At 46.7% G+C, this 27310-nt stretch overlaps 1 protein-coding gene and 3 long non-coding RNA genes across 8 annotated transcripts in view; 1 reads left to right on the forward strand and 3 right to left on the reverse strand.

Moving 5' to 3' along the window:
• The window catches only part of LOC116657986, a 14159-nt gene extending 4368 nt beyond the window's left edge, over positions 1-9791 (reverse strand). Inside the window, exon 1 of the long non-coding RNA XR_004313188.1 lies at positions 9718-9791. This is a non-coding gene — a long non-coding RNA (uncharacterized LOC116657986). The remainder of the gene's footprint in view (positions 1-9717) is intronic.
• LOC116657976 (tyrosine-protein phosphatase non-receptor type substrate 1-like) lies at positions 2006-23991 on the forward strand. 5 transcript variants are annotated; one of them, XM_032462011.1, is made up of 7 exons: positions 2006-2037; positions 5454-5457; positions 8456-8812; positions 14570-14890; positions 15469-15795; positions 20812-20923; positions 21590-23991. In XM_032462011.1, exons 3-6 carry the CDS (start codon positions 8575-8577, stop codon positions 20913-20915), a joined length of 990 nt encoding a protein of 329 aa, XP_032317902.1. In that variant the 5' UTR covers positions 2006-2037; positions 5454-5457; positions 8456-8574; the 3' UTR covers positions 20916-20923; positions 21590-23991. The 5 variants fall into 5 exon arrangements, with proteins under 5 accessions (XP_032317902.1, XP_032317898.1, XP_032317899.1 ...); XM_032462007.1 differs by lacking the exons at positions 2006-2037; positions 5454-5457 and adding an exon at positions 5596-5746 and having other exon boundaries at positions 8459-8812; XM_032462008.1 differs by lacking the exons at positions 2006-2037; positions 5454-5457; positions 20812-20923; positions 21590-23991 and adding exons at positions 5596-5746; positions 19428-20801 and having other exon boundaries at positions 8459-8812.
• LOC116657980 lies at positions 3344-7265 on the reverse strand. The gene is made up of 3 exons (XR_004313180.1): positions 6886-7265; positions 6100-6191; positions 3344-5351 (listed from the first exon to the last, which is right to left on the reverse strand). It is a non-coding gene; the product is annotated as an uncharacterized LOC116657980 (long non-coding RNA).
• On the reverse strand, positions 16745-25611 carry LOC116657982. The gene is made up of 5 exons (XR_004313182.1): positions 25161-25611; positions 23396-23563; positions 22176-22251; positions 18404-18470; positions 16745-16818 (listed from the first exon to the last, which is right to left on the reverse strand). It is a non-coding gene; the product is annotated as an uncharacterized LOC116657982 (long non-coding RNA).
• Positions 25612-27310: the final 1699 nt, after the last annotated feature.

Raw genomic sequence — 27310 nt, forward strand, 5'->3', positions numbered from 1 at the left:
TTACAATGAGTCAGTTTTGTAAATTCATATGGATTCATCACTGGGAGACAGCGGGCAACATGCCCACATACGGTTGCCGTCTGGGCCTAAGCTGAGTAACAAGAGTCACAGTGATCAATTACTACAGGCTTTCAAAGTACGGACGTGATTGGTTACTGACCACGATGAGCATCTGTTAGTACACAGTGATCTGTGGGCTGACGCAGAGTCAGCAGCAAAGTTATACTTGACGCAATTGTGCAAAGTAACTTTCCTGTGGTAAGTGTATTCTGAACTGCGTGTTGGGGGATTCATGCTATTGATCTAAACTGAAATTCATGCACCACGCAAGACGAACCCTGATGTACGTGTTGTCTCTTCCTCAAATAGGCTGTCAGTTCCATGAGAAGGGACTCTGAATCCTCAACTGCCAGAACATGACCGCCACATACTAGGCCATTAATGCTTATTTTAATAAATGAATGAATGAGTTTCCACTAGACGTTGGATTTCAAATAAAAATTATCTAATTCAATCACCTGGATCTTGTATTCTAAGGTTCTTTCATTAAAGGATAACCTCTCTTCTTTGTGTTTAGAAATCCTATCAAAAATTCAATAACCTGTAAAAAGTGAGAAAGGGAAACACCAAACGAAAATAAAACCAAAACCCAAAAACCAGTCATTGACTGGAGTTTGTCAAAGGCGCTCAGGAACCAACAGTAAGAGGTCACAATGGACAAAGCTGGAACATGTGAAGCAACAAATATACAAAGTATTGGAGTATCTACATACTGAAAGGTTGTGCCCCCCACACTCACACCTTAGCCTGCTGATGGCCAACGCACACTGCTATCAGCACAGGGGCCACAGGCCGGCTCTCCCACCCCTTGGCTGAGTGTAAGCACTGCACCAAGCTGTGATTTCCTATGACTTATACTGAAATATTTAAGCTTTCATATTATTAACTTACATTATTTAATTATTTATATCATTTAATCCTCCTAATTTTCCTAGGAAGGAATACATTCTATCGCAGAATTGTGAAACTGGTTAGGGAGGAAATTCCAGAAGTTGTTGGATCATAGTTTCAGAAGCCTTGAACATAAACGCTTACAGGCTTCCAGTTCGGAAGTCAGAATAGCACGGGGTAAACATACAGTCCCTGACATAAGCCCAGTTTTGCCTCCTGTGTCCTTGTGCCAGTACTTAACTTCTCCAAACCTACGTTCCTTCCTATGTCAAATATTAGTATCTTGGAATCATGAAGATTAGAGTCTAGGAACCTTCATCAAGTCATGGAGTGACTCAAGGGGTTCATAGGTTCTTACATGGAACTCAGGGTCACTTTCGGTCTTTAAGGACCATAGTAGAAAAGAAAGGGAAATTAGGATGACTTTCATGATTCCATGCTTCCATCCAGACACACATTCACTGATGCATTCCCACGTTCAATCACGCGATATTATTCACGCACCTGTTAACCAATACCTAACTCCTCCTCTGGGGCAGGCCCTGGGCAGATGACCCATCCTCAAGGAGCAGCCCCCAACCACGGGGCCCACTGTAAACTTCCTACAGTCATTGTCTGATTTCTCTGGGATGTGCCAGTTCCCCTGCAGTGACAGTGTCTCAGGCTTCACCCTCCTTGGACTTAGGTGGCCGTTAACTGCCACGTGCAGAGATTCTAACCCCAGAGCGTGCATCTCACCTGGATGGAGAACTGCCGTGTGTTCCAGGGAGAGAAGCAGCCCACGCCAAAGCAGAATAGTTATGAGACCTACACCCCGGAAAGCTTGCAGCTGGTGAACACCTCGGTGCAGGGGTCCGAGCGTGTGCTCACCTGTAAGGTGCAGCACGAGGCACAGCCCCCCACCAGGGCCAGACTCATACTGTCCACAGCAGCCCACAGTGCAGACAACCCCTTGGGAGGCCAGGTAAGCTCACATCTAATCCTGTGAGCAACTGGGTCACTTCTGTCTCCAGGTGGAGTGAGGAATTAACACCCAAGAGCCCCATTTGTTGTCTCCTCTGCCTGCTGTCCCTTAGGTCCAGCGACGCCTGCCCTTATCCTTGTAGCTTTCCTCCTGGGTTTCAAAGTGCTGCTGGTGATCGGTTTCATGCTCTTACATCTGCAGTTGGCGGAGCCTGTAACAGGTGAGTTGATGGCAGCCTTAGTCCTTAGGGAGGGAGATCAGGGCCCCTTTCCTGGGCTGGCAAGAGGAGTCCAGAGTGAGCACACAAAGTCACATCGATGATCCAGCCTCAGGGGAAGGTTGTGAACAATCTCATTTTCTCCAAATGTGTCTTGGAATTCTCAGAGGCTTCCAACTGTCATGCATCGAGTAGCGCTCTGGAGTTTCAGAGTTTTCCTATTAAGGTTTCTGGGACCCTGAAGGTGAGGGTCCAAGGTGTAGAGGTGGGAGACAGGTCAAAGTATTGAGATCAAGACCCAAAAGAGCAGCCTCATAAACTACTATGGATTTCATTATCTCGTGATCTATCCTTGGAATGAATGAGAAAAGTATTGCTATAATCAACTAATAGAACCTTCCTAAGGGTCTTGGAGGTGCTGACAGGTGGCAAAGATGAATGTGGGTATGAGAGGAGTTGAGAACTCAGCAAGAGGTGCTGGGGTGTGATGAGTAGGGGCTTCATTTCTGATCTGCGCCATGAACCCAGGCCAAGCAGAGTACCTGCCACACAGTAGGTGGTAGTAAATATTCACGGAATTAATACATAAACGAATGAATGATTCTTCCTACAGATCTGTCATGTTCTGCCATACACTGCCTCCTGCCCTGTCCAAAGGGCTCAAGTAGGGTGAAGAAGCTGTAAGGACCTCAGGTGACCCGAGACCCCTGCCCTTCCCTCTGCTGCACTCTCCTCCACCACGCACATGCCCCCTTCCACACACCCTCCTGGTGTTCCTTCTCTCTGAGCTTTGGAGCTGAGTCAAGGTCAGACTTTGGTCATGGGAACTTGGGGATGGCTGGACCCTGATGAGCTTCAAACGGGCCCTGCCTCCACCCCATAGAGTATCAGGCAGATCATGAACAACCCTTCATTTTTAAAGCTGTTGCAAGTCTGATTTCATTTTGATGCAAATGTATTTTGAAATGACTAAGCTCACTAAGCATTTTCCTATTCTCAAATTTGTTAAGAGTAACATTAAAAACATCCAAAAACCTACCATCCTATATTCGTAGAATGTTGTAACATTTTGCTGCTATAGTCTGCTCTTCCTGCTTAAAATACTATCCTGAGTTTGGTGTTTATAATCTCAAGCATGATTTTATACCTTTCCAACGTACGTATAAAATTTTAAGCAGAATGTAGTATTATTTTGCATGTTTTAAATTTTATATAAATTCTGTTGATACTGTACATAGCATTTGGGAACTTTTCATTTTTATGCTTTACACAGTTGGTAGGATAAATTCACTTTGGTATATGTAGCTCCATTTTATTAATTTCTGCTCTATAGTTTTATATTGTAAGAATATGCCACAGTGTATCAAATCTTGTGACTAATATTGAAGCTTTATGCAATGTTTTGTTCATACAGCTTTGCAACAAACATTGTTATCTTTGTTTCCTTGGCACATATGGGAGAGTCCCTCTTTTCCTCCAGTTAGTCCACAAAGCAGCTGTGTAGGTATCATTTGGAGCTTTTGTTATTTAAAAAAAAAGATTTGAAATGTTTGATCAAATTTAACTCTTTCCATTTATGTCTTTTTCTTGCTACATATATGTGCACGTATTTGTATATGTATAGTGTGTGTGTGTGCGCGCATACACGCGCACGCATTATATAGACGGTAGGGATCTTATTTTTTTTCTTTCAGAATAAATTATCCAGCACCCACTGATCTCCTTTGTCACCTGTGCCTTTTATCAAGTTTCCACAAATTTGCGGTTCTCTTAAGAGGTCTTTGTTTCATTAAGCCTCAAATCGACCTCTCTGTTAAAACGACACTGTCTTAGTTTGACTAGCTTTATAATATAAGTTTTGACAGCTCTGTTGGGCATATCTTCTCACCTTTTCCGTTGTTTAAAACTATCATGGTTATTTGGCCCCAAAGCATTTTAGAATCACTGTCAATTCATGAAAAATCCTTTCAGAATTATTATTATTATGTGATTGCATTGAATTTACATATTAACTTGGGCAAAGAGACATCTTTTCAAATATTGAATTTTCCCTTTTATGAACATGCTATACCTCTATTTATTTAGGGTTCCTTTTATTACTTTTGTGTACAATTTTACAATATTCTCCACCTTGGTGTTATGTATCTCCGGTTATAGATATCTTTAATACTTCATCGTTTGTGGGATCTCTAAAAGTTGTTATTGCTGTTTTCAGTGAGGTTTGACTACAGTATATGGTTGTAGTTGAATCTGAACATCAATGTTATATCTAGAAAATTTAGAAAACTCTTACTAGTGCAATTAGCACTAATAATTCTGATACTATTAATCTATCTGTCTAAAATTAGGTTTTAGCTTTCATGGTTGAAGAGTCAAACAGCTCGACAAGTTCTATAGATAAAAACTGGAGTCTCCCTAACCTCCCAGCACTTTCCAACTCCCAGATGCAACCATTTTCCACTCGTTTAACTGATCATTTTAGCTTTTACTGCCAGATCTCATGCCCATATTGCGACTTCTTAACTTCTAAGTCTTAGGGACTTTTTAATCGACTTCCTACTGTGGAAGTTGGGGATATCACGTTCTGTTCCTCGTGAACTCATTCCACGTGTGCTCACTTTCTTTTCCCCATCACTCTAACATGATTGTGATTTTGGATAACTTAACAGTCAGTGTCTACGTTACAATGACTGTGAGATTGCTATTTACAGCTGAGGGTTGCAACATCCCCAGCTTTGACTGATGTTCATCCTCATAGGTGTGTTTTTGTAACCACCACCACGGTGAGGATGCAGAACATTCCAGGACGACAGAGGTCTTCCTTGCGCTACCCCTTTGCAGTGAAGTCCATCCCCACCAAACCAAACCTCTGGTGAATGCCAATCAGTTCTCTCTATATACATAATTTCAAGAATGCTATAACTGGAGTCTCACAAAAGTCTTTAGTCATCAACTTAATGCCTTCAAGAAACTAATCACTGTTGCACACATAAATAACTCATCCTTTGTACTGCACAGTAGTATTTCCTCATAAGGACACACCACAGTTTGTTACACCATTCACTTATTCAGGGGCATGTGGATGGTTTCCAGTTTTGCACTATTACACAGAAATCAGCTGTAACATTTGTGAACAGGTCTTGTGTAGACATGAATTTTCATTTCCTGGAGATAAATGCCCGGGAGTGTAACTGAAGGTCATATAACACACTTCCTCTCCTGAAAGAAGAAGAAATGATTGTTTTGTAGGTGGTGAGGAAGCATTGTGTCTGCTAAGCCTTTCCAATGTCTGTAAAAACTAAGATGAGTAACTCCTCACAGTGGAGTCACGTCCTCTGCCTGATTTCTGTTTCACAACCTGAAGCAGGAACTGCCTAGAATGTAGAAGCAGCTTCCTATCTCACAGTACATTTCACCCCATCTCAGGCACTTCCTCTTCTATTGGGTGAGGTGGGGCTTCTCTTCTCTCCCCAAAAAAAGGAACTCTGGGTTCTGTGCAGGGACACACACTTGGACAGAGCAGTCCCATCAGGCCTCCACGATGCCGAACCCTGACTCCTGGCCCCACCCTCCTCCTCCTTGCCTGCTGCTGGCACTACTGCTGGGACTCACAGGTGAGCACTCTTTGGGGTAGAATCCCCTCTCCCTGCCCCCGGAACTCCCCATGCATTTTTAGGACCTCCAGGTAAACGGGTGTGCCACCTGAGGAAACCACAGATGGCCAAGGGCTGGGCTTCTCCGAGAGCATGAAATTAGGGATCTGAGCATTTCCTCTGTGGCTCCTCCACCTGCAGCTGGACACCAGGGGCTTCGAAGGAGACGATGCTTCAAACACCAACAAAGACAGCTTTTTGCGTAATAACTCATGTAACCCTCACAATATCCCTGTGTGAAGCTGTGACTATTACCCCAGATTTACAGAAAGGGAAACTGAGACAGAGAGGGTCAACTGCCCGATGTCACCTACCTAAGGCAGGAAACGTTGGGTTCAAGTGCAGGCCAACCAGCTCCAGGTTCATTCTTTGAACCATGTTGTGCTGCTCAGATTCATGGTGGAGCCTAATTGCAGGAAAATCAGATAATACACAGAAACAGTCAGAATCGTCATCACCCATCATCACATTCAGACATCAGAGTTCAAACCCTGTCGTGTGTCCTCCCCAAACTTTTGTCAATGATGTCTTAGGTGGCTCCTACATGCCAGAATGTTTACTAAGCTCTTAATATGTGTTATAATTTCACTTAATCCTCAAAAGAACCCGTATAGTACAGCACTAGGCTACACTTGTATATGTATTTGTAAACGTGTGCAGTCTGTGTTTGTGTGTGTGTACGAGGAGGTGCAAGGAAGTAAAATAAACGCAGACACATGGGATTCCGATAAGGTTTCCTTCATGTTCTCGGTAAAGCGTTTTTCAGTCTACGTGAAATGACACCATCAGATGCTTAGTCTTTCCCGGTTTCTCAAAACCCTCTGCCTTTTATACTTCCCCAAATTCATCCCGACCCTCTCCCAGTTTCTTAAAGCAAGCAAATGTATGTCTTAGTAAAATGAGTAGACTTTCACGTGGGGCTATCTCGGAGTCCCTTTTCCACGCTGGACAGGAGAGGATGAAAGGTAGAGACTCCTGCCTGTATGACCTATGTCTGAGGTTCTAGCCACACCCGTACGCATATCTAAGGTCATGAAAGCCTCCATTAAAACCCCAGGAAATCTAATGAGTAAGAACTTCTCAATTTCTTGAACACTAACCTTGTTCAAAGTACTGCAAATGCCCACGACTATTAACTCATGCGAGCATGTATCCAACGTAGACACTGTCGTACCAGGACTTTACAGATGAGGAAAAGGAAGCACACACTGGTTCACGGTCCCTCAGCAGTGAAGGGAAGAGCTGTGACTGGAACTCGGGCTGTCTGGCTCTGGGGTTCAAGGTCTCACCACTGGTCTTCACCCTACTGGGTCCTCGCTTTCACCTCATGAGTTTTCTGCAGCTTCAGCCAATGAGTACAGGGAAGGGGGTGGTGTGGGGCAGAGGGCTTCTGCTCCTTGCAAATGCACAGAGTACTTCTGTTTTTTGCCAAGTCATCTGCAAGGGAAACGCAGTTTCTGATACAACTTCCACAGAGATTACGCCCTGAAAGTAGATTTCAGGGACTCAGGGAGATGTCGCACTAGCCAATTCACACAGCATGCAAATACTTACTGCTTTCCTGCTGGGTACTAGGAACTGTTATAGGAACTTGGGGAGCACTGGTGAATAAAGAGACAAAATAGTTGCCGTTATGATCTTTTCTATGGCTGTAATCTGTTTCTGTTTTATATATAGATTGACTTGTATTATATTTTTAGATTCCACACATAAGTGATACCATACAGTGTTTGTCCTTCTCTGTCTGACTTGTCACTAAGTACAATATTCTCTAGTTCCATCCACTTTACTGAAAATAGCAACATTTCATTCTTTTTTATGGCTCAGTACTACTCCATTGTGTGTGTATGTGTGTGTGTGTGTGTGTGTGTGTGTGTAGATATATACCACAGTTCTTTATCCAGTCATCTGTCGACTGGACATTTAGGTTGCTCCCCTCTCTTGGCTATTGTAAATAGTGCTGCTATGAACACTGGGGTGCATGTATCTTTTTGCATTAGGGTCTTCTCTGATTTACACTAAACTTTTGATAATTTATTACAACAACCTTAGCTAACTAATATAACCTGATTAAACATTGGGAAAAAATCCTATGGGGACTTGAAATAATGTTTCACTTCCCTTATAAACTATATGTCCATTGTGGGTCGGGAGCTCTCAACATCACTGTCACTGAAATACCCAGGCTGATGGAGCCGACCCCATCATGAGTGTGCGCATGTCTGTGGAACAGGGAAGTTGATCCCTAAAGGTTCTTAGTTAAATGCATAACCACAAAATACATCCATCACTGCTGCTCACCTCTCTGTGGTCAAAAGTAGTCTCATAGCCCCTCCCAATGCAAAGGTCCAGAAGTAAAACCCACCATGAGGCTACGAAGCAGACAGACGGAAACATCTGGCAAAGCAAGACATTTGCAGACAGGACTCAGGCACTCAGACCTGCTCTCTGCTATGCCATTCACCCTCTCTGTGCCTCAGTTTCCTCATCTGTGTTGAACTCTAATGTTACAGGCTCTTCGCGAGGGTCACATTTGATGGCAGCTGCAGTGAGCTTAGTTCAGGGTGGGCTCACGGTGCTTTAGGTCAGTGAAAGCTGCTGTTGGTAAATACGTGAGAAAACCTACCTGATCACATGAGGAGGAATGAATAACTGCTCTGTGTTTCCCTCCAGGAGTGGCGGCTCAGGAGCTGCAGGTGATTCAGCCTGAGACGTCAGTGTCGGTCGCAGCTGGAGAGACGGCCACTCTGCGCTGCACCGTGACCTCCCTGCTCCCCGTGGGGCCCATCATGTGGTTCAGGGGCACAGGGCCAGGCCGGGAGTTAATCTATGATTTGAAGAAAAGCCCCTCACCCCGAGTAACAAATGCTTCAGACACCACAAGGAGAGACAACATGGACTTTTCCATCCGAATCAGTAAAATCACCCCGGCAGACGCCGGTGCCTACTACTGTGTGAAGTTCCAGAGAGGAAGCCCTGGTAACGTGGAGTATAAGTCTGGACCAGGCACTCGGCTCACTGTGAGTGGTGAGTACACGTGGGCCCCTCATCCCCTGCTCTGCAACAAGTCAACAAAATGCCCTCCTGTCTTTGAGCAAAAGTAAGAATCAGGTGCGGCAGTGGGTGCTTTATCATGACTGGGTCATGATCCGATTTCCCACTTGTCTACATATCAGGGAGGTTGAGGCCTGGAGAGGTCGTGCTATTTGCTCAAGGACCCATGGCTGGTAATTGGTATGAAAAGTCTGGAAGCCCAACCCTTTGGTTCCAGGCTCAAGGGAGCTAAAGTCCGAGGGATTTGCCTGGTCACAGGCCAGACCTCACCTCCTGCCTCCAGAAAGTGCTCCCCTCAGTGTGGCCAAGTCTTCACTTTATTAAGCACTTACTGAGCACCTACTGTGTGCCCGGCCCTGCTCCAGATGTCGTGGAAGCAGCAGTAAACAAAGCAGACAAGGGCTCTTCTCCTATGAAGCTTGTGTTCTCTTCCCTTCCAATGCAGAAAGTCCATCCCGGCCGGGGAATTCTCGAGAGTGGGGGGCAGGATGTACAATGTGTTACTTTATTTCTTCAGAAACATCACACTGAGAAGAAACTCCTAGAGGCAGAGATTCAGTGTTAACTCTGAATGCCAGGTTTGGAGCAGATGCCCAGAGGTTGGGTGTTTCCTGGGAGGGTCTGTCACAAAACCCTCATGTGATTCAGGGATCAACTCATAGTCACTGAAGGCTCCAAGCAGAGCTGTTGCATCTCAGAATGTCCCGCACACAGGGAAGAGGTTCCACATGTCGGTGTCTTAGTCGCTGCCCCATCAAGGTAGCAAAGGTGCTCCTTTAGGGTTTTCTGCCAAAGGCCTAGGATCCTCATTCTAACTCCTGAATCCTGGACTGTCAGTGCAGGAAGGATTTTTACACACCAACTGCCCTGCCCCCCACCTACACATGGGGAGCCTGAGGCCAAGAGGTGACAGGGACCTAGACCACACTCACAAGGCCAGTGAGTGATGGGATCCTTACAGAACCCAGCTGATTCAGTCCAGGCTCCTCCTGCACCACCATTGGACACTGGCTCCTTGGAAGACCCTGGCTCATAGTAGGAGCTGAATAAAAAGCTCCTTGGGTCAAACCATTGAACAGGGAGCCTTTTCTTCAGTTTCCCTAAGATTCAAACACTCCTTGCATTCAGACCCTGAGTTCCCAGGTGACTGGCAACCTCTGCCTACTTTCAGCCACGTGATCCAAAGTCATTCATCCCATATCAGCACCCAGAGCTGCCCAAGGTCTCAGCAGCTGCAAAACAGCACACGGTATGGACAGAGCATCTTTCAGTCTTTTGCTGAAGGGTACCAACTTGTCCCCAACCTTGGGCTATTAAGACAGCACTTCAGTCGATACCGCTCTCCATGCCTCACTCTAGTGAAAGGGGAAATACGCACTCGAAGTGTCAACGCTACATCAGAGAGTATGTGTATTTTAATTCGTGTGGATATTGCCCAATTTCCCTCCAAGCTGAGGCTGCAAGCAAATATCCCCACAAGCCCTGGACATAGGAGGGAAGATTTATCCTGGCTTTGCGGGTATCACTAACGTTCCCTGGTGGTGCCTCCCCTGCACAGCCAATCACAGGTGGGAACTGGCTCCAACCCCACTCAGACCTGCTGCCTCCCAGGAGACCGTCATTCTCTTCCCCAAGCACCTGCTCAGATGATTCCCTGGATGAGAAAGGAGGGAGGCAGGAGGGGGTGAGGGGATAGCAGCCTGTCAGATGCTGAATCTTCCTCCTGGCATTTAGTGCCTATAGGCAGTGCTCTGAGGGAGGGGCCATCTGTGCCCCTGAGGCTCTGAGAGGGGACCTGGCGGGTGAGCAGGTAAGGGGGCCAAGGTAGAACCACAAGCAGCCTGACTCACACCCAGCTCTCTGCACACCCCACTGTGCTTGTCAAAGTGGGGAGAAAGCTCCAACACTTTCGTTTTAAAATCTTGTGCTGTTCTGTTCTTCAGCAATAAGTATTAAAAACAAAAATCCTGTGTGGCTGCCAGGCTAACTTTATAACTGGGAACAGACAGATGCAGTGTCTCCTGACGTCCTGAAGCTGCTCCTAGGAGGCAGGGCTCAGCGCACTCAGAAGCCCCAGGAGTCCTTTTCTCCCTGTTGCTGTGATGTCGCCCCTTCACTGAGCGGCCTGCGGGAGCAGCTCCGGGAAGGGGAGCGAGGACAGAGCAGAGGGGCCGCTGCATCCCAGCAGCACCGGGCACGCCCACTCCTGGCCCTGCAGACTGAGGATGGGGAGGGGGAGGTAGTTCCTAGAGGATGCTGGGGGCCCCGCGTGGACAGAGTTCATGTTCTAGACTCAGGTGTCAGGAGCCCGTGTCTCCCCCTTGTTGCTACAGGGTCCCAGGCCTGGGCCCCCGGAGGGCACTCCTCCCTATTCTTGTTTGAAGTCAAGTATCTCAGAGGGAAAAGGGGAGGGTGGTGGTCAGTGTGGGGGCTCCTGAAGGTGGGCACCTGCTCTGCTGTTGGACATGAAACCTTAGGGGTCAAGGGAATTCCTTCTGGGATATGGTTGTGGGGATGAAGAGACTTTTATTTCTCTCAGCCTGTTTAATCATTTCTAAAATGGTGATAATCATGGACTCTTCCTAGCAGGGTTAGAAGGATTTCAGACTGTACGTCTAAACCACCAGCACAGAGTAGGCCCCCCCAAATTGAGGTGTTGTTTCAAGGCTGTGTCTCACTTCCCTTTGCAGGGCTTACTTGCCTGTAGAAGGACGACAATCACACCAATCTTTGCAGGATGTCCTGAGGGTACGATGAGCCTGCTGACAGAGCAGCCTTTCAGTGAGCCATGGTGTTGTCCCCCCAGGCTGTGGTCTGCGCAAGTCTCAGTTCCCGCTAGTCCTCAGTTTCCCCACCTGTGATCTCGGCTGCCTTTCAGGGTCTGTGATGACTGGAGAGGTTCTAGAAAGCCCTAGATGGGGTGGGCTAGGGTGACACTGAGCCTCTGTGCACAGTGGTTGACCGTCTGGGCCGAGCCTTGCTGCCTGTGCTCCCATCCCAGCTCAGCCAGATCCCGGCTCTGGGACCTCAGACGCGTCCCTCTCCACACTGGGGCTCGGGTCCTCGTCCATCCCTGTCAGCACCGCCCTCCCAGAGCCGCTGCACGGACTGAATGAGGGATCCATGTACAGAGCTTAGAGCAGAGCCCGGCATAGAGTACGTGTTCCACCACTGTTAGCTCTGATGTGCCGAAGCCGGAGGCCTTGGGCGGCTCACTCCCTCCAGGACTCAGTATAACTGGGGTTGGGTTGGGGCTGGGTGCTTTCCACCTTGGCTGCCCATCAGATTCACCTAGGCAAGTTTGAGTAGATCCCCAGTCCCTGTTCCCACCCTAGAAACCCTGGTTTAATTGGAGACACGTGGGCCCGGGCAGCTGACTGATTAACTCCTGCAGAGGATGCTGCCTACATCCGGGGCAGAGAAGCCCTGAGCTCCGTGTTCTCTGAGGTCACAGACGGAGCTGGGGTTTTGCCCAGAGGTCACTCCTCCTTGGTGCTGGAGCTGCAAGAACAGCTCTTCGGTACTTTGCAGAATAGTCTATGACGGAGACAGTTCTTCAGAGACCAAGAAAAGAAGCTTGAATCAAGAGGGAGGGACACCTCCTCCCACGGAGCTCACCTGGGGTGAAGAGGGGCTTCCTATGGACTCAGGACTCTGTTCAACCCTCAGCTTTGTTGCTAGGGAAACCTTCCCATCTTTAAAGAGGGGCTGGAAGCCCCTCAAACACTCCCTGCTCAGCCCAGAGCCCTCCTGCCTCAACACACCAACATGACACTGATGGAATCTCTCCTCCCAACTTTCAAAATGCCTCCAGCTTTCTGTAAAGAGCCGGTCTGCGGGGGAATGCCTGCAAATCATATATTTTGAAAGCCAATTCCCCCAATTTGTTTCCTGAAGTGATTATTATAAAAAAGAGGAAGAGAATCATACTGGGGTGCTTCTATTGCTGCTTTTTCATCAGGGTTTTGCATGCCAGCTGCACGGAGCAGGATTTGAGACTTTTTGTTTGTTTTTTCCTGCTGTGCTTGTGTTCTGCCTTCTCACTGCCTGAAGAATAAACAGGCAGTTTCAGAACTAGGAACGACCAGACCTTGTGACAACAGTCACAGGTCTTGCTGCTTAAGCACCTGTTGTGCACCAGGCTCTGGGTTTTATGTACATCTCCCCTCGTCTGACCAGGATGGGGCTGTCACACACATTGCAGGGAAACAGAGACTGAGGCTCAGAGGTAAAGATCAGAGACACTAGAATCAGTGACTGTGTGCAGTGAGATGAGCTCAGACCTTTCCTCGCTGGGTGCCCTTGGCCAGCTCTGTCCTCCCTGAGCCTCATCCCATAAATGGGACCTGACTCAGGCCCCCCTCAATGGGCTGGTGGGGAGATTAAAGAGCCAAAGGTCATGCAGGGATAAGCCCAGTGTCAGGCTCCCAGGAAACTCTCTCTAAATGATGACTGATTACAGTATCTCATCCCTTTAGGGGCGTTCAGGATGCTGCGTTTTTTATGACTTGACTTGTTCAAGTAACACTTCCTTACTATATCCTAAAAATGTTTGATGACTTTTAGAAAGCAAGTTAAATATTTACAGATGCAAATGTTTATAATATTCGCTGTCTACCAACCTTTACAGGAAGTGTTGGGTAATAATGAACATTCTAGAGACACCCTATAACCTTCCGCAGAGGAGAAACCGCCCTCCCTTTTGATTAGCTGATTTGTGTTTGTTTTCAAGACACAGGCGGTACATCTGCCTGCTTCATAGTCCTCTGTCTGAGTCTCTTCTGATTTAATAACGATTAAGAAATTAACAACCTCTGCTTTCTCAGCTCTCAGTGATCTTTGCTTTCAACTCAAAACTGAACCAAGCTAAGAACCCAGATTCAGAAAAACATCCCTTTGCCCCCTGCCTTTGAAATTCAGGAGCTGGTATACTAGTCCTACCGGAATATTTGTGGAAAGAATGAAAACTAGGGAGTAAATTCATACAAACCCAAAGAGACAGCTCTGGATATAAATACAGTGTTTAGCATTGGGAGGCATCTTGTATTTTACTTAAAACAAAGACGCTTCCCCTGCCTGATCGAACCCTCACTGCAGCCCTGGGAAGGACAGGGCCTGCTATCCCATTTCACAGATGAGGAGCTGGGAGGGGTGCGGGCCACACCCCTCATCTGCTGCCCAGCATGGTTCAGCATCCGAGGTGGTCCCGCTCCACCCCTGCTTCCCCCGCATTTACTTCTGTGAATGCTTCTCTGAAGGTAGTTAAGTTTTCCAGGGAAGCCCAGCAAGGAAGAGTTAATAGGAGAGTGGCAGCCATCAGGTCTTTTGTTCCTGCTCCCAGATTGGTGAGAAATCACCTGGTGGAGGAAAGAAAGTGGACTTTTGAACTCAGGCCTGGAAACCATGTCCGCCCCACCCCAGACTCAGAGCTCACCTCTCAGAAACAGTGTGTCTCCTTTTAGGATGAGGATGAAAACACACCCCTCTGAGAACTAATCGCAGGATTAAAACATAATATATGGAAACGTTCTTAGTGGGGAGCTTATAGCTCAGTGGTAGAGCGTGTGCATAGCATGCACGAGGTCCTGGGTTCAATCCCCATTACCTCCATTAAAATAGAAAGAAATTAATTAATCCTAATTATCTCCCCTGTTGTTAACTGTGTCGCAAGCTTATCATTAGTGATGATAATGACAATTATGTTCATTGTTGTAAATGCTCCTTTTGTAGCCAAACCCTCTCCTCCCGTGGTATCAGGACCTGCCACGAGGGCCCCACCTGAGCAGACAGTGAGCTTCACCTGCAGATCCCATGGCTTCTCCCCAAGAACCATCTCCCTGAAATGGTTCAAAAACGGGAATGAGATCACAGCCTCCCAGACCAGTGTGGACCCAGAGGGAGACAGCATTTCCTACAGCGTCTCAAGCACAGCCAAGGTGGTGCTGGCCCCGGGGGATGTTCGCTCCCAGGTCATCTGCGAGGTGGCCCACGTCACCCTGCAGGGGGGCCCTCCTCTCCGTGGGACTGCCTACTTGTCTGAGACCATCCGAGGTAGATGTCCCTCACAACAGCCCGAGCCCACACCTGCCCCCAAGCCCCACCTGCTCCGCCCCCTGCTTTTGGCTCCAGGCCTTGAATTGCCTAGGAATAGAATTCCTCACAGTCCTTCCCAACCATCAGGCACCTCCATGTGCTGGTCTCTCACTACTTATTTAATGGCAGCTGCCAGGTGACACCTGCCACGTGCCAAGCACTGTTCTCAGCAGTTACCGTTACTTACAACAGCATCTCCAACTACTGAGCACCTACTCTAAGCCAAGCCCCTAAGTGCCTAGGGATTTCATTAACTTGGCTGCAGTTATTATATTCCAACTGCATGCCAGTTGCTTACTGATTCCCCACATTATAACCCTAACAGGAGCAACCAGTCCTTGAGAACCTACTGTGTGCCCTGCACAGTGCTTAGGATCTCATCGATATGCAAATTGCACACTCAGTGTTTGAGTACCTGCTGCATGCCTGGCTCTGTCCTCAGGCACCCCCTTGCAGGGCTGGGAGCTGCTCTCCAGCCCCTGCCCTGTGACCACTCTGTTCCACAAGGTCAGAGCTCCTGCCCTGTGCTGTTTCAGTTCCGCCCACCTTGGAGGTCACCCAACAGCCCATTGCAGGGACGCAGGTGAACATCACATGCCAGGCGAAGCAGTTCTACCCCCGAGACCACCAGCTGAGCTGGGTGGAGAATGGAAACGTGTCCCGGATAGAAACGGCGTCGACCTTCACGGAGAATAAGGACGGGACCTTTAACAGGATGATCTGGCTCCTGGTGAACTCGTCCGCCCACAGAGGGGAGGTGCTGTCCTGCCGGGTGGAGCACGACGGGCAGCCGGCGGTCAGCGCCAACCTCACCCTGGAGGCCTCTGCTCCCCAGAAGGACCAGGACACACATGAACACCCTGGTGAGGCTTTCATTAACCTGACAGGGCTTTTAAAATTGTATCTTTTTAAATTATTACAGTAGTAATTCTTCGTTGTTATAGAATAATCTAGAAGACTATAAATATAAAGTAGAATTTTGAAGTGAGCTCCCCTCCCCAAATCCCATACTCCAAAAATCACCACTGGTAAAAGTTTGATATATTCTTACCAATCTTTGTCATAAATATAATTAAAGAAAGACAAGAAGGAGATCATTGTGTTCATAGCGTTCTGCCTCTTGCTTCCTTCAACTACCAGTAATTATGTTCATCCTTCCCTGTCCGCCCACCTCCCTCCTCCTTGCTCTTTCTAACCTCTGCCTAGTGTCTCTCCATTCTGCAATTTCCACTCGCATTAGTAACATAAAGTAACCCAAGCAGTCTCCTATACATACTACTCTGTGAAATCCTAGAAAGGGAGCCCTGAGTTGTGGAGTTTGAGTTTGGACCAGGCACCCAGGTGACCGTGAGTTGTCACTGCATGGGCTTCCTCTGTCCCCTGATCTGTGGCAGTGGACCAGCAATGATCACAGTCACTCAGTGCACATTTACTAAATGCAAATCAGTGCGTGATCTCAGCTCTATGATCTCCTTTTCTGCTTCTACCACCCAGTGGATTTGGAGTTTACCAAAGGGACTCAGGAAACGACAGTGGGTGTTGTTGCAGATGTCTTGCCTTTAGTCCAGGTGATCTGGCTAAACTAATCAAGGTGAATCTGAGTTCCTGACCAGGGACCACATATAACAAATATGTGCTCATTAGAAACACGTTCTCCTTTAGCTGAGCATTGTCCCAAGGACATACAGAGTCCCCCTTCCTATGCATAATACATGTCTTATTTCTTTCTCATGTAACATCAGGAGGCAGTTGATCAGTTTCCCAGGCGTCTTTACTCCAGAAGACCTTTCAAAGGCCGACATTCCCTCCAACGTAGCCTACGGTGCTGTCCTTGTCTGCTGGGCTGGGGGTCAATGCTGGGTCAGCGAGTGTCCATGTCCCTCTTGCTGGAAGAATAAAGATAGGAAGGAGAAGACAAACACCTTCCCTTAAACAACAGCTATACAGAATTTGCACGGTTGTGTCCACTAGTAACGGAGTCCTGTGTGCACATCCAGTTGCCAGTGGAGTCCACAGCTGTGTGGTTACATGGTTAAGGACATTGATTTTCTGCCAAACCAATACCATTACACACTTAATAAAATCAACAGTAATTTCCTAATGTCATCTAAAATGGAGTATATATTTCAAATTCTCTAAAATTTCTTTTATACTGGTTTCCTATGCACCAGAGTTGTTTTTTTATTCATCTGTAAATCCTGATAGAATTTTCCTGTGAAACCACCTGAGCCTCCAGAATTCTTTTTCAAATTTTAAAAAGAACTTGCCAACTTTAGGGCTATTCAATGTAATCACTTCATATTGCGTGAATTGCAGTAGGCTGTGCTTTCTGTGGAACACGTCCCAGTGTCTCTAAGTTGTCAATTTTGTGTCTGGACAGTTGTTCGTAATATTCCCTTATTATCCTTCTGATGTCTGCAGTGTCTGCAGTGATGTCCTCTGCTTCGTTCCTGGTATTGGAAAGGTGTCATTTCTGCTTTTTTCTTAACAGTCGTACTAGAAGCTGTTCATTTCTATTGATCTTTTAAATGAACTCACCTGTGTTTTAGTGATTTTCTCTATTGTTTTTAGTTTTATTTCTTTTTTTTCCACTGTTTTTATTATTTCCTCCCTTTGGTTGCTTTGGGCTCATTTTGCTCCCCATCTCCCCATTTCTTGAGGCTGGAACTTAGGTTATTCATTTAGACTTTTTCTTTTTTCTAATGCCACACCAGGGTCTCCTCCTGTGCCTGGGGACTTAGGAGAGGGACCTGGGTGCCTGGACACTGTGTTTTTCCTCCAGTGGTCACGTCTCTAACCAGTCTCCTGCCTCTTCCACCTCAGAATCCTCCCATGTTTGTCCCTTGTGTCATTTCTAGGGTTCAGGGTGTACTGAACGGGGAGAGCAGGAGAGATGAGTCCACACCATCTTGTCTGGAGGGACTTGGACTTGCTTTTGAATCTTGTATCTACTGCTGGGGCTCCACCAGGGCTGTTACTTCTGGGTGCGGCAGGCTGCCTGATCCAGCCTGCCTGCTAATGTAATAAGGCTGGAAATGTTTTATGGGGCATCTAGGATGTGGGGCTGGAGCAAAGCGTGAGATGTCCACGTGACCCTGCTGCCCGGTGCATCTGAGGGCTCTGGCCGCTGCTCCTGGGCCCAGGTGGCCTGGTGTGACGATGCACGTCTTATCGCTTGTTTTTATGGTATTGGGGTGTTTTACACTATTTCTAGCTTCATGGACCTTTCTTCTCGTAGCACAGCATAATCCAATATGTTACTGGAGTTTTTAGTTTGTTGGCTGGTTTTGACACAGTGGGAAAAAAGCTCTGAATCCTCTAAGTCTTTGGTTCTCTTTTGTCTTTCAGGACCGTAAATTTCCCTACTTCTCTATTTCTTTCTTTTTCCCTTCATCACTCAATTGGCAAACAGCCCTTCTTTCATCTTTATTGTCTTTTCCCCACCAAGAAATTATGCACTTTAAATCGTACCTATCCTTCTAGTCTCATCTGTCCTTTTTAAATGTTCCATCCTCCTTGGATTAGGTTCCTCTTGCCACTGTAACAAGTTAACACATGGTTAGTGACTTAAAACAAGACAAGTGTGTTACTTTACCGTTCTAGAGGTCAGGAGTCTACGACAGATGGCAGGGCTGTGTTCCTTCTGAAGGCTCCAGAGGAGAATGCGATTTCTCGCCTTTTCCAGCTCCCAGAAGTGTCCACACTCCTGGGCAAAAGGCCCCACCTCTTTCTGACCTCTGTTTCCTGTCTCATATCTCCTCTGACTCTCCTACCCCCACCTTCACTCACATGAATCTTTGTGATGACATGGGCTCCACTCAGATAATCCAACAGAATGTCCCATCTCAAGACCCTTAACTTCATCATGACCGCTCATCCCTTTTGACATGAAAGGCAATATATGTTAGGATTCTGGGGATTCTGTGCCAACCCTTTCAACCAGGCCGACTTTGAAACCCCTTCCCAGATCTCTGCTCTGCAGGACGCTTTTCCAATATTTTCATAGTTAGGGTGAATTTAATCTTGGTTGTGATATTTTCAAACACTTCTTAGGCTCGTGTGCTGGCTGCCTTGTCTGTGATTCTTGCACTTCTCCTGGTGGCTGAGGGTCGGATGGCAGCCCAGAGAGGGAAAGTGCTCTAGGATTTGGTGATTTTGCGTTTTTGACTCACAGGTATTTTGCAGTTCTGGTATTTTCTCTTCAGGTAATAATGAGAGCCAAATTGGTATAGAATTCACATTCTCCTTTTTGATCGCTCTGGATTGGAAAGGCCATTTTTGGTGATAAGTGGCCACACTGCTGTCGTTGTTCTCAACATTCCTAAAGTCCAGTGAAGGTTTTTTAGTGCTTTAACCCATATGTCCCCACCCCACAGCTCAAGATTCTCTTCTGGTAGAGTTCACCATTTAAACTTCAGAATTCAACCCCCTCTGTAGCCCTGGTTACACCATCCCAGTTCACCACCACTAAAAGTTTTAACAATTGCATCACTAGGGTATCCAGGGCTGACTCCTGCTCCACCTCCTGCCACTGCTGGGATCCGCTTGGACAGTCGATGAGTGATCCAGCTCCGAGTTTGCATCTTAGAGTTTGCCTTTCAGCTCACACCCAGACAAACTCCCACAGATCAGTTTCTCTGGGAATCAGAGTCTGGACTGGAGAGAAGACTGAGGGCTGATGATTGTGAAGTGTTGCCGGGATCAACACGCATGAGCACGTGAAGGGAGTAGGACCGGCAAAGGGAGATGTCGGACTACAAAGCAGGGACAAGAGACTCAGACACTGCAACACAGAGCTGAGGCGCCAGGATGGTCTATCAGAGTCAGTTTAAAGTGAAAGGGTGGACCTGAGCCTCCATACTCCCGGTTCAGCCGGCGCTTTGTGAGGGCTGCCCTCTAGAAGGATGTGCAGACTTAAGGAACGCAGGTCCCTCCAGCTGAGAAAAAACCCCAAGGGCCACTCAGCTGAGAGTTGTCATCCTCTAGCACCTTCAGAAGCAAAAACTGGTGAGGACTTCACTCCTGCTTTAAGGATTATTTTATTTACAAAAAATATTTTAACAGCTTTCTTTCTATCATTTTGAGAGCAAAAGCAGCTCACCGTAAAAAATGCAAAAAATCTAAAAGTATGCTTACTCAGACCTGACTTTCGGCGTCAGCATAAAGACTTCAGGTTTCATGGGTACGAAGGTCAAGGTGGGCTGAATGGTATGAAGCCACTCCCACCATGAGACCCTGTTTCTTTGAAGCACCAGGTTGTTCTCCAGCCAGCAGTTCTCATGAGTTCAGGCCACCCTGGGGGTTCCAACAACTCCTGAAACATGGGGTCTCCAGCCCCACTCCTTGGCCAAACAGGGCTGCTCTCACCATGAAACCCGTCCTCCTCCCTTGCATGCTGTGCTGACATTCCTTCCTGTGGCCCCGAGAGGCTGGACTTGCTCCAAAAGACAAGATCTCGGGATCATCTTCTGGGACAAGAGGGATGGATTTCCCTAGGTTTCAATCCCACTAATCTTGCGATGCTCCCTAAACTCTCAGAGCCTCAGTTTCCTCATCAGAAGGAGAATAATACCTACCTCGTAGAGGTGTGAGAACCAAATAAGCAAACCAGGTGCCACACCTAACACGTCACTGACTGCAAACACTCTCCGCCCCTTTCCTCAAGGAGGATATAACCCTAGGGGCCTGAGAGAGGACGGAGAGAGAATGTGGAAACACTATCCTGATTTCTGCCTCCAGTTTGACCCAGGACAGGATGCAGGTTCAAAAGCTTCAGAGCATGGCTGGGCCCAGGTGGCTCCAGAATGAGTAAGTGGAGGTCCTTGGGAATGGCTTCTGTGGAGCCCCTCTAATCAGATCTCCTGTCTCTTGATTTCCAGACCAGCCTTCGTTGTCTCCTTCTCTCCTGGTAGTTTTCATCCTAGGCCCCAAAGTGCTGCTGATGATCGGTGTCACTGTCATCTTTGTCCACAGGAAGCGTTAGGTCTGACTGTAAGTTGTGGTGGAGGGTACGGAGGACAAGGTCTGTCCCAGGAACAGCAAGGTCAGGGGTGGGGGAGGTCGGGAAGGTGGGGGTCAGCCCACAGGTCACACAGGGCCTCGGGCCCCCGTGGAGTAAGAGGTGACACACCTCCTACAATACCCTCAGAAGACGGGGTTTCGCTCAGTTGTGCCCAGCTCCCGGGAGGGGTGTGGGGTCCTGTAGGAGGTGGGCTGGATCGTGGGTTTTCAAAGGGTGTCTCCTGGCAGTTCTGTGGAGGAAGTGGGCAGAGGCTGCTGAATGAGGAGCAGCTGAGAGGGTGGTTCCCTTGGAGACCATTTCTAGATCCTTGAACCCTGGGGCTCCGTGGGGGCAAAGGGAATCCCCGTTTTAGGGTAATGGGGAGAAACCCTGGATCTGCTGCACTGAGCGCTGCTCCTGCTCTGACCCTCCATGTGACAGAGAAGGGCTGAGGAAGCGGGAAGGGGCATCAGGGCCTGGGGAGGAGGCTAAGGGGGCAGAGACCTCTCTCAGGGGCTGCACACCCTCTCAGAGAGGCATCCCACAAGGAGAACAGCCTGGGCACACAGGAGGCATGCAGTCAACATTTCTTGAACTATAAGCAGATCATTAAATCTGAACACAGTTGCCACAGTTCCTTCCTTCCTCCTTTGCAGGGTACCACCCCCAGTCTCTGCTGCCTGCTTCCCTCCCTGTGGGGCCCAGCCTAGGAGAAGACCCAGCTGGAAGCTTCCACGACTCTGCTCCAAATGGCTCTTCTCCACGGAGACCAGCCTGCCCCCACATTCCCAAGATCTTCTCACAGTCCTCGAGGCTCCCAGAGCTGCATCTTCATACATCACTCTGAGCAGGAAGGACCTCCCCCAACCTGGACTCCCCACCATTTGAGATTCTCTTTCACCTCTTAAGTACAAATGATTCGCCATCATGGTTTTAAGAAGAACACTTATTCTCTTTCCTCGTTGCCTAAATGTCCTACCCCTCAAACCCTGAAGGTAGTGTTGCCTCCTGTCTCTGTGATGGAACCAGAACTTCCATCCTCCTGCGTCCTTCCCGACCCTTCTCTCACAGTAAATAGACTGTGTCCAGAAGCCTCAGAGTCATCCTTGCTTTCTCCTTCTCTTATATCCCGTATTCAGTTATTCCTCAAAAATGCTGATGTCAAGAGGTGAGATGAGAAATCTTTAACATTTGACTCTCCAGAAGGAAAAAGAAAATGAAAGCCTGAATTGTAGGACTTACCACTTTCTTGCTGTAGATACTCTCAATGTGGCCAATTTCAAGTTACCATCACTTCAACAAGCAGCTTGCAGGATTCCTGAAAAGGTAACAGTGGGTTCTCATGAGCCAGTCCAAGCCTTCTCCAGCACACCACTCAGTTGTACTCATAATCGGCACGTTCTCACCCTGACCACGACTCCCGGGTCCCAGCCACCATCTCCTCCTGCACTACTGCTGTGGTCTCTGACTGCCTTCCTTGTTTCAGGCTCAGTGATTCTTTGGGAAAGTCAGTCAAATCCTATCACTCCTCTGCTTCCTCCCCCACCATACCTGCCTGCCTCACTCTCCTACTTCTTACCAGTCTCTGTTTATGTCACTTCATCAAAGGTACCTTCCATAGATGGCCCTGTATAAAATACCAATTCCTCTCTCACCCTGGTATTCCATGTCCTCTTAACCTGATTAATTTGCTTCCTGACCACTTACTACCATCTGACATAACAGAACATAGGCAGTTCTCGCTTCGCACAGAAGAGGACTATAGAAATGACTGCATAAACTGCGTCATAAAAAGTGATCTCAGTCATCAGTGGTATAAATAATGATTCTGATGTGAGACACTTTTTTCAAAACTTTAGATTCTCTCCTCCTTTCAGATTTAAATATATAGAGAAAAGAAAAAAACTAATCATATTTATTTTGACACATTCGACACCTTGAGAATTCAAGCAATTTATTTCTTTCTAAAAGCTTATCAGAAGTATTTTCAACTGTCTTCAATTTATTTTTATTTATCTCTATTCATAATTTTTAGATAATGAAAATATATATTAAAACCGTTACTAAAAAAGAAAATTAGTAAACATACAAGCACCAAAAAAAATCTTATCCGAACCTTTGAACAGGGCTTGCCTTCTTCTTCTTGTCTAATCTACAGTATAAGAGCATCTTTTTTATGCCTTGGTGAATTATCAGATGCCTTGCTGTATTTGGATCAGTTTCTAACATTTTATGCTCTGTACGCTCAAAATTGTGGAATCTTTACAAAACTTCCTTTAATTTGAAGTATTTGCTGCTGTGACTTCCTCTGGGACATTTTCACCCGTTTCCTCACCACCACTTCCCTCATTTACGGGGTAGGTTTGCCTTCACTAAGTTCCCCTGGATGCGTATCTACAGTCTTTCTAACAGTCTGCGTGTGCCATTCCCAGGGTCAGAGATTTCTTCTCTAATCCACTTACATTCAGTTGGAATGTTACTTCCAGCATCACCACTATTTGCGTCTCCATTGCACTCTCGTCTTCGTCGTCAATTCCCTTTTACAATGAGTGATTTTTGTAAATTTATATGGATTCATCACTGGGAGACAGCGGGCAACATGCCCACATACGTTGCCGTCTGGGCCTAAGCTGAGTAACAAGAGTCACAGTGATCAATTACTACAGGCTTTCAAAGTATGGAAGCGATTGGTTACTGACCACGACGAGCATCTGTTAGTACACAGTGATCTGTGGGCTGACGCAGAGTCAGCAGCAAACTTATACTTGATGCAATTGTGCAAAGTAACTTTCCTGTGGTAAGTGAATTCTGAACTGCGTGTTGGGGGATTCATGCTATTGATCTAAACTGAAATTCATGCACCACGCAAGACGAACCCTGATGTACGTGTTGCGTCTTCCTCAAATAGGCTGTCAGTTCCATGAGAAGGGACTCTGAATCCTCACTTGCCAGAACATGACCGCCACATACTAGGCCATTAATGGTTATTTTAATAAATGAATGAATGAGTTCCCACTAGACGTTGGATTTCAAATAAAAATTATCTAATTCAATCACCTGGATCTTGTATTCTAAGGTTCTTTCATTAAAGGATAACCTCTCTTCATTGTGTTTAGAAATCCTATCAAAAATTCAATAACCTGTAAAAAGTGAGAAAGGGAAACACCAAAAGAAAATAAAACCAAAACCCAAAAACCAGTCATTGACTGAAGTTTGTCAAAGGCGCTCAGGAACCAACAGTAAGAGGTCACAATGGACAAAGCTGGAACATGTGAAGCAACAAATATACAAAGTATTGGAGTATCTACATACTGAAAGGTTGTGCCCCCCACACTCACACCTTAGCCTGCTGATGGCCAGTGTACACTGCTGTCAGCGCAGGGGCCACAGGCCGGCTCTCCCACCCCTTGGCCGAGTGTAAGCACTGCACCAAGCTGTGCTTTCCTATGACTTATACTGAAATATTTAAGCTTTTATATTATTAACTTACATTATTTAATTATTTATATCATTTAATCCTCCTAATTTTCCTAGGAAGGAATACATTCTATCGCAGAATTGTGAAACTGGTTAAGGAAAAAATTCCAGAAGTTGTTGGATCATAGTTTCAGAAGCCTTGAACATAAACGCTTACAGGCTTCCAGTTTGGGAGTCAGAATAGCACGGGGTAAACATACGGTCCCTGACATAAGCCCAGTTTTGCCTCCTGTGGCCTTGTGCCAGTACTTAACTTCTCCAAACCTACGTTCCTTCCTATGTCAAATATTAGTATCTTGGAATCATGAAGATTAGAGTCTAGGAATCTTCATCAACTCATGGAGTGACTCAAAGGGTTCATAGGTTCTTACATGGAACTCAGGGTCACTTTCAGTCTTTAAGGACCATAGTAGAAAAGAAAGGGAAATTAGGATGACTTTCATGATTCCATGCTTCCATCCAGACACACATTCACTCATGCATTCCCACGTTCAATCACGCGATATTATTCACGCACCTGTTAACCAATACCTAACTCCTCCTCTGGGGCAGACCCTGGGCAGATGACCCATCCTCAAGGAGCAGCCCCCAACCACGGGGCCCACTGTAAACTTCCTACAGTCATTGTCTGATTTCTCTGGGATGTGCCAGTTCCCCTGCAGTGACAGTGTCTCAGGCTTCACCCTCCTTGGACTTGGTGGCCGTTAACTGCCACATGCAGAGATTCTACCCCCAGAGTGTGCGTCTCACCTGGATGGAGAACTGCCGTGTGTTCCAGGGAGACAAGCAGCCCACGCCAAAGCAGAACAGTTATGAGACCTACACCCCGGAAAGCTTGCAGCTGGTGAACGCCTCGGTGCAGGGGTCCGAGCGTGTGCTCACCTGTAAGGTGCAGCACGAGGCACAGCCCCCCACCAGGGCCAGACTCATACTGTCCACAGCAGCCCACAGTACAGACAACCCCTTGGGAGGCCAGGTAAGCTCACATCTAATCCTGTGAGCAACTGGGTCACTTCTGTCTCCAGGTGGAGTGAGGAATTAACACCCAAGAGCCCCGTTTGTTGTCTCCTCTGCCTGCTGTCCCTTAGGTCCAGCAACGCCTGCCCTTAACCTTGTAGCTTTCCTCCTGGGTTTCAAAGTGCTGCTGGTGATCGGTTTCATGGTCTTACATCTGCAGGTGGCGGAACCTGTAACAGGTGAGTTGATGGCAGCCTTAGTTCTTAGGGAGGGAGATCAGGGCCCCTTTCCTGGGCTGGCAAGAGGAGTCCAGAGTGAGCGGACAAAGTCACATCGATGATCCAGCCTCAGGGGAAGGTTGTGAACAATCTCATTTTCTCCAAATGTGTCTTGGAATTCTCAGAGGCTTCCAACTGTCATGCATTGAGTAGCGCTCTGGAGTTTTAGAGCTTTCCTATTAAGTTTTCTGGGACCCTTGAGGTGAGGGTCCAAGGTGTAGAGGTGGGAGAAAGGTCAAAGTATTGAGATCAAGACCCAAAACAGCAGCCTCATAAACTACTATGGATTTCATTATCACGTGATCTATCCTTGGAATGAATGAGAAAAGTATTGCTATAATCAACTAACAGAACCTTCCTAAGGGACTTGGAGGTGCTGACAGGTGGCAAAGATGAATGTGGGTATGAGAGGAGTTGAGAACTCAGCAAGAGGTGCTGGGGTGTGATGAGTAGGGGCTTCATTTCTGATCTGCGCCATGAACCCAGGCCAAGTAGAGTGCCTGCCACACAGTAGGTGGTAGTAAATATTCGCGGAATTAATACATAAATGAATGAATGAATGAATGAATGATTCTTCCTACAGATCTGTCGTGTTCTGCCATACACTGCCTCCTGCCCTGTCCAAAGGGCTCAAGTAGGGTGAAGAAGCTGTAAGGACCTCAGGTGACCCGAGACCCCTGCCCTTCCCTCTGCTGCACTCTCCTCCACCACGCATATGCCCCCTTCCACACACCCTCCTGGTGTTCCTTCTCTCTGAGCTTTGGAGCTGAGTCAAGGACAGACTTTGGTCATGGGAACTTGGGGATGGCTGGACCCTGATGAGCTTCAAACGGGCCCTGCCTCCACCCCATAGAGAATCAGGCAGATCATGAACAACCCTTCATTTTTAAAGCTGTTGCAAGTCTGATTTCATTTTGATGCAAATGTATTTTGAAATGACTAAGCTCACTAAGCATTTTCCTATTCTCAAATTTGTTAAGAATAACATTAAAAACATCCAAAAACCTACCATCCTATATTTGTAGAATGTTGTAACATTTTGCTGCTATAGTCTGCTCTTCCTGCTTAAAATACTATCCTGAGTTTGGTGTTTATAATCTCAAGCATGATTTTATACCTTTCCAACATACGTATAAAATTTTAAGCAGAATGTAGTATTATTTTGCATGTTTTAAATTTTATATAAATTCTATTGATACTGTACATAGTATTTGGGAACTTTTCATTTTTATGCTTTACACAGTTGGTAGCATAAATTCACTTTGGTATATGTAGCTCCATTTTATTAATTTCTGCTCTATAGTTTTATATTGTAAGAATATGCCACAGTGTATCAAATCTTGTGAGTAATATTGAAGCTTTATGCAATGTTTTGCTCATACAGCTTTGCAAGAAACATTCTTATCTTTGTTTCCTTGGCACATATGGGAGAGTCCCTCTTTTCCTCCAGTTAGTCCACAAGGCAGCTGTGTTGGTATCATTTGGAGCTTTTGTTATTTAAAAAAAAAGATTTCAAATTTTTGATCAAATTTAACTCTTTCCATTTATGCCTTTTTCTTGCTACATATATGTGCACGTATTTGTATATGTATAGTGTGTGTGTGTGTGCGCATACACGTGCACGCATTATATAGACGGTAGGGATCTTATTTTTTTTCTTTCAGA

The sequence above is a fragment of the Camelus ferus genome, chromosome 19 (genome assembly GCF_009834535.1).
Source record: "Camelus ferus isolate YT-003-E chromosome 19, BCGSAC_Cfer_1.0, whole genome shotgun sequence".
NCBI lineage: Eukaryota > Metazoa > Chordata > Mammalia > Artiodactyla > Camelidae > Camelus > Camelus ferus.

Bases quoted from the DNA above. Each gene is read 5' to 3' on its own strand.
- LOC116657976 (XM_032462007.1), top strand. From the start codon at position 5,674: ATGCCGAACCCTGACTCCTGGCCCCACCCTCCTCCTCCTTGCCTGCTG. The intron at 8,813-14,569 runs GTGAGTACACGT...CTCCTTTTGTAG, and splicing joins CACTCGGCTCACTGTGAGTG to CCAAACCCTCTCCTCCCGTG. The intron at 14,891-15,468 runs GTAGATGTCCCT...GTGCTGTTTCAG, and splicing joins CTTGTCTGAGACCATCCGAG to TTCCGCCCACCTTGGAGGTC.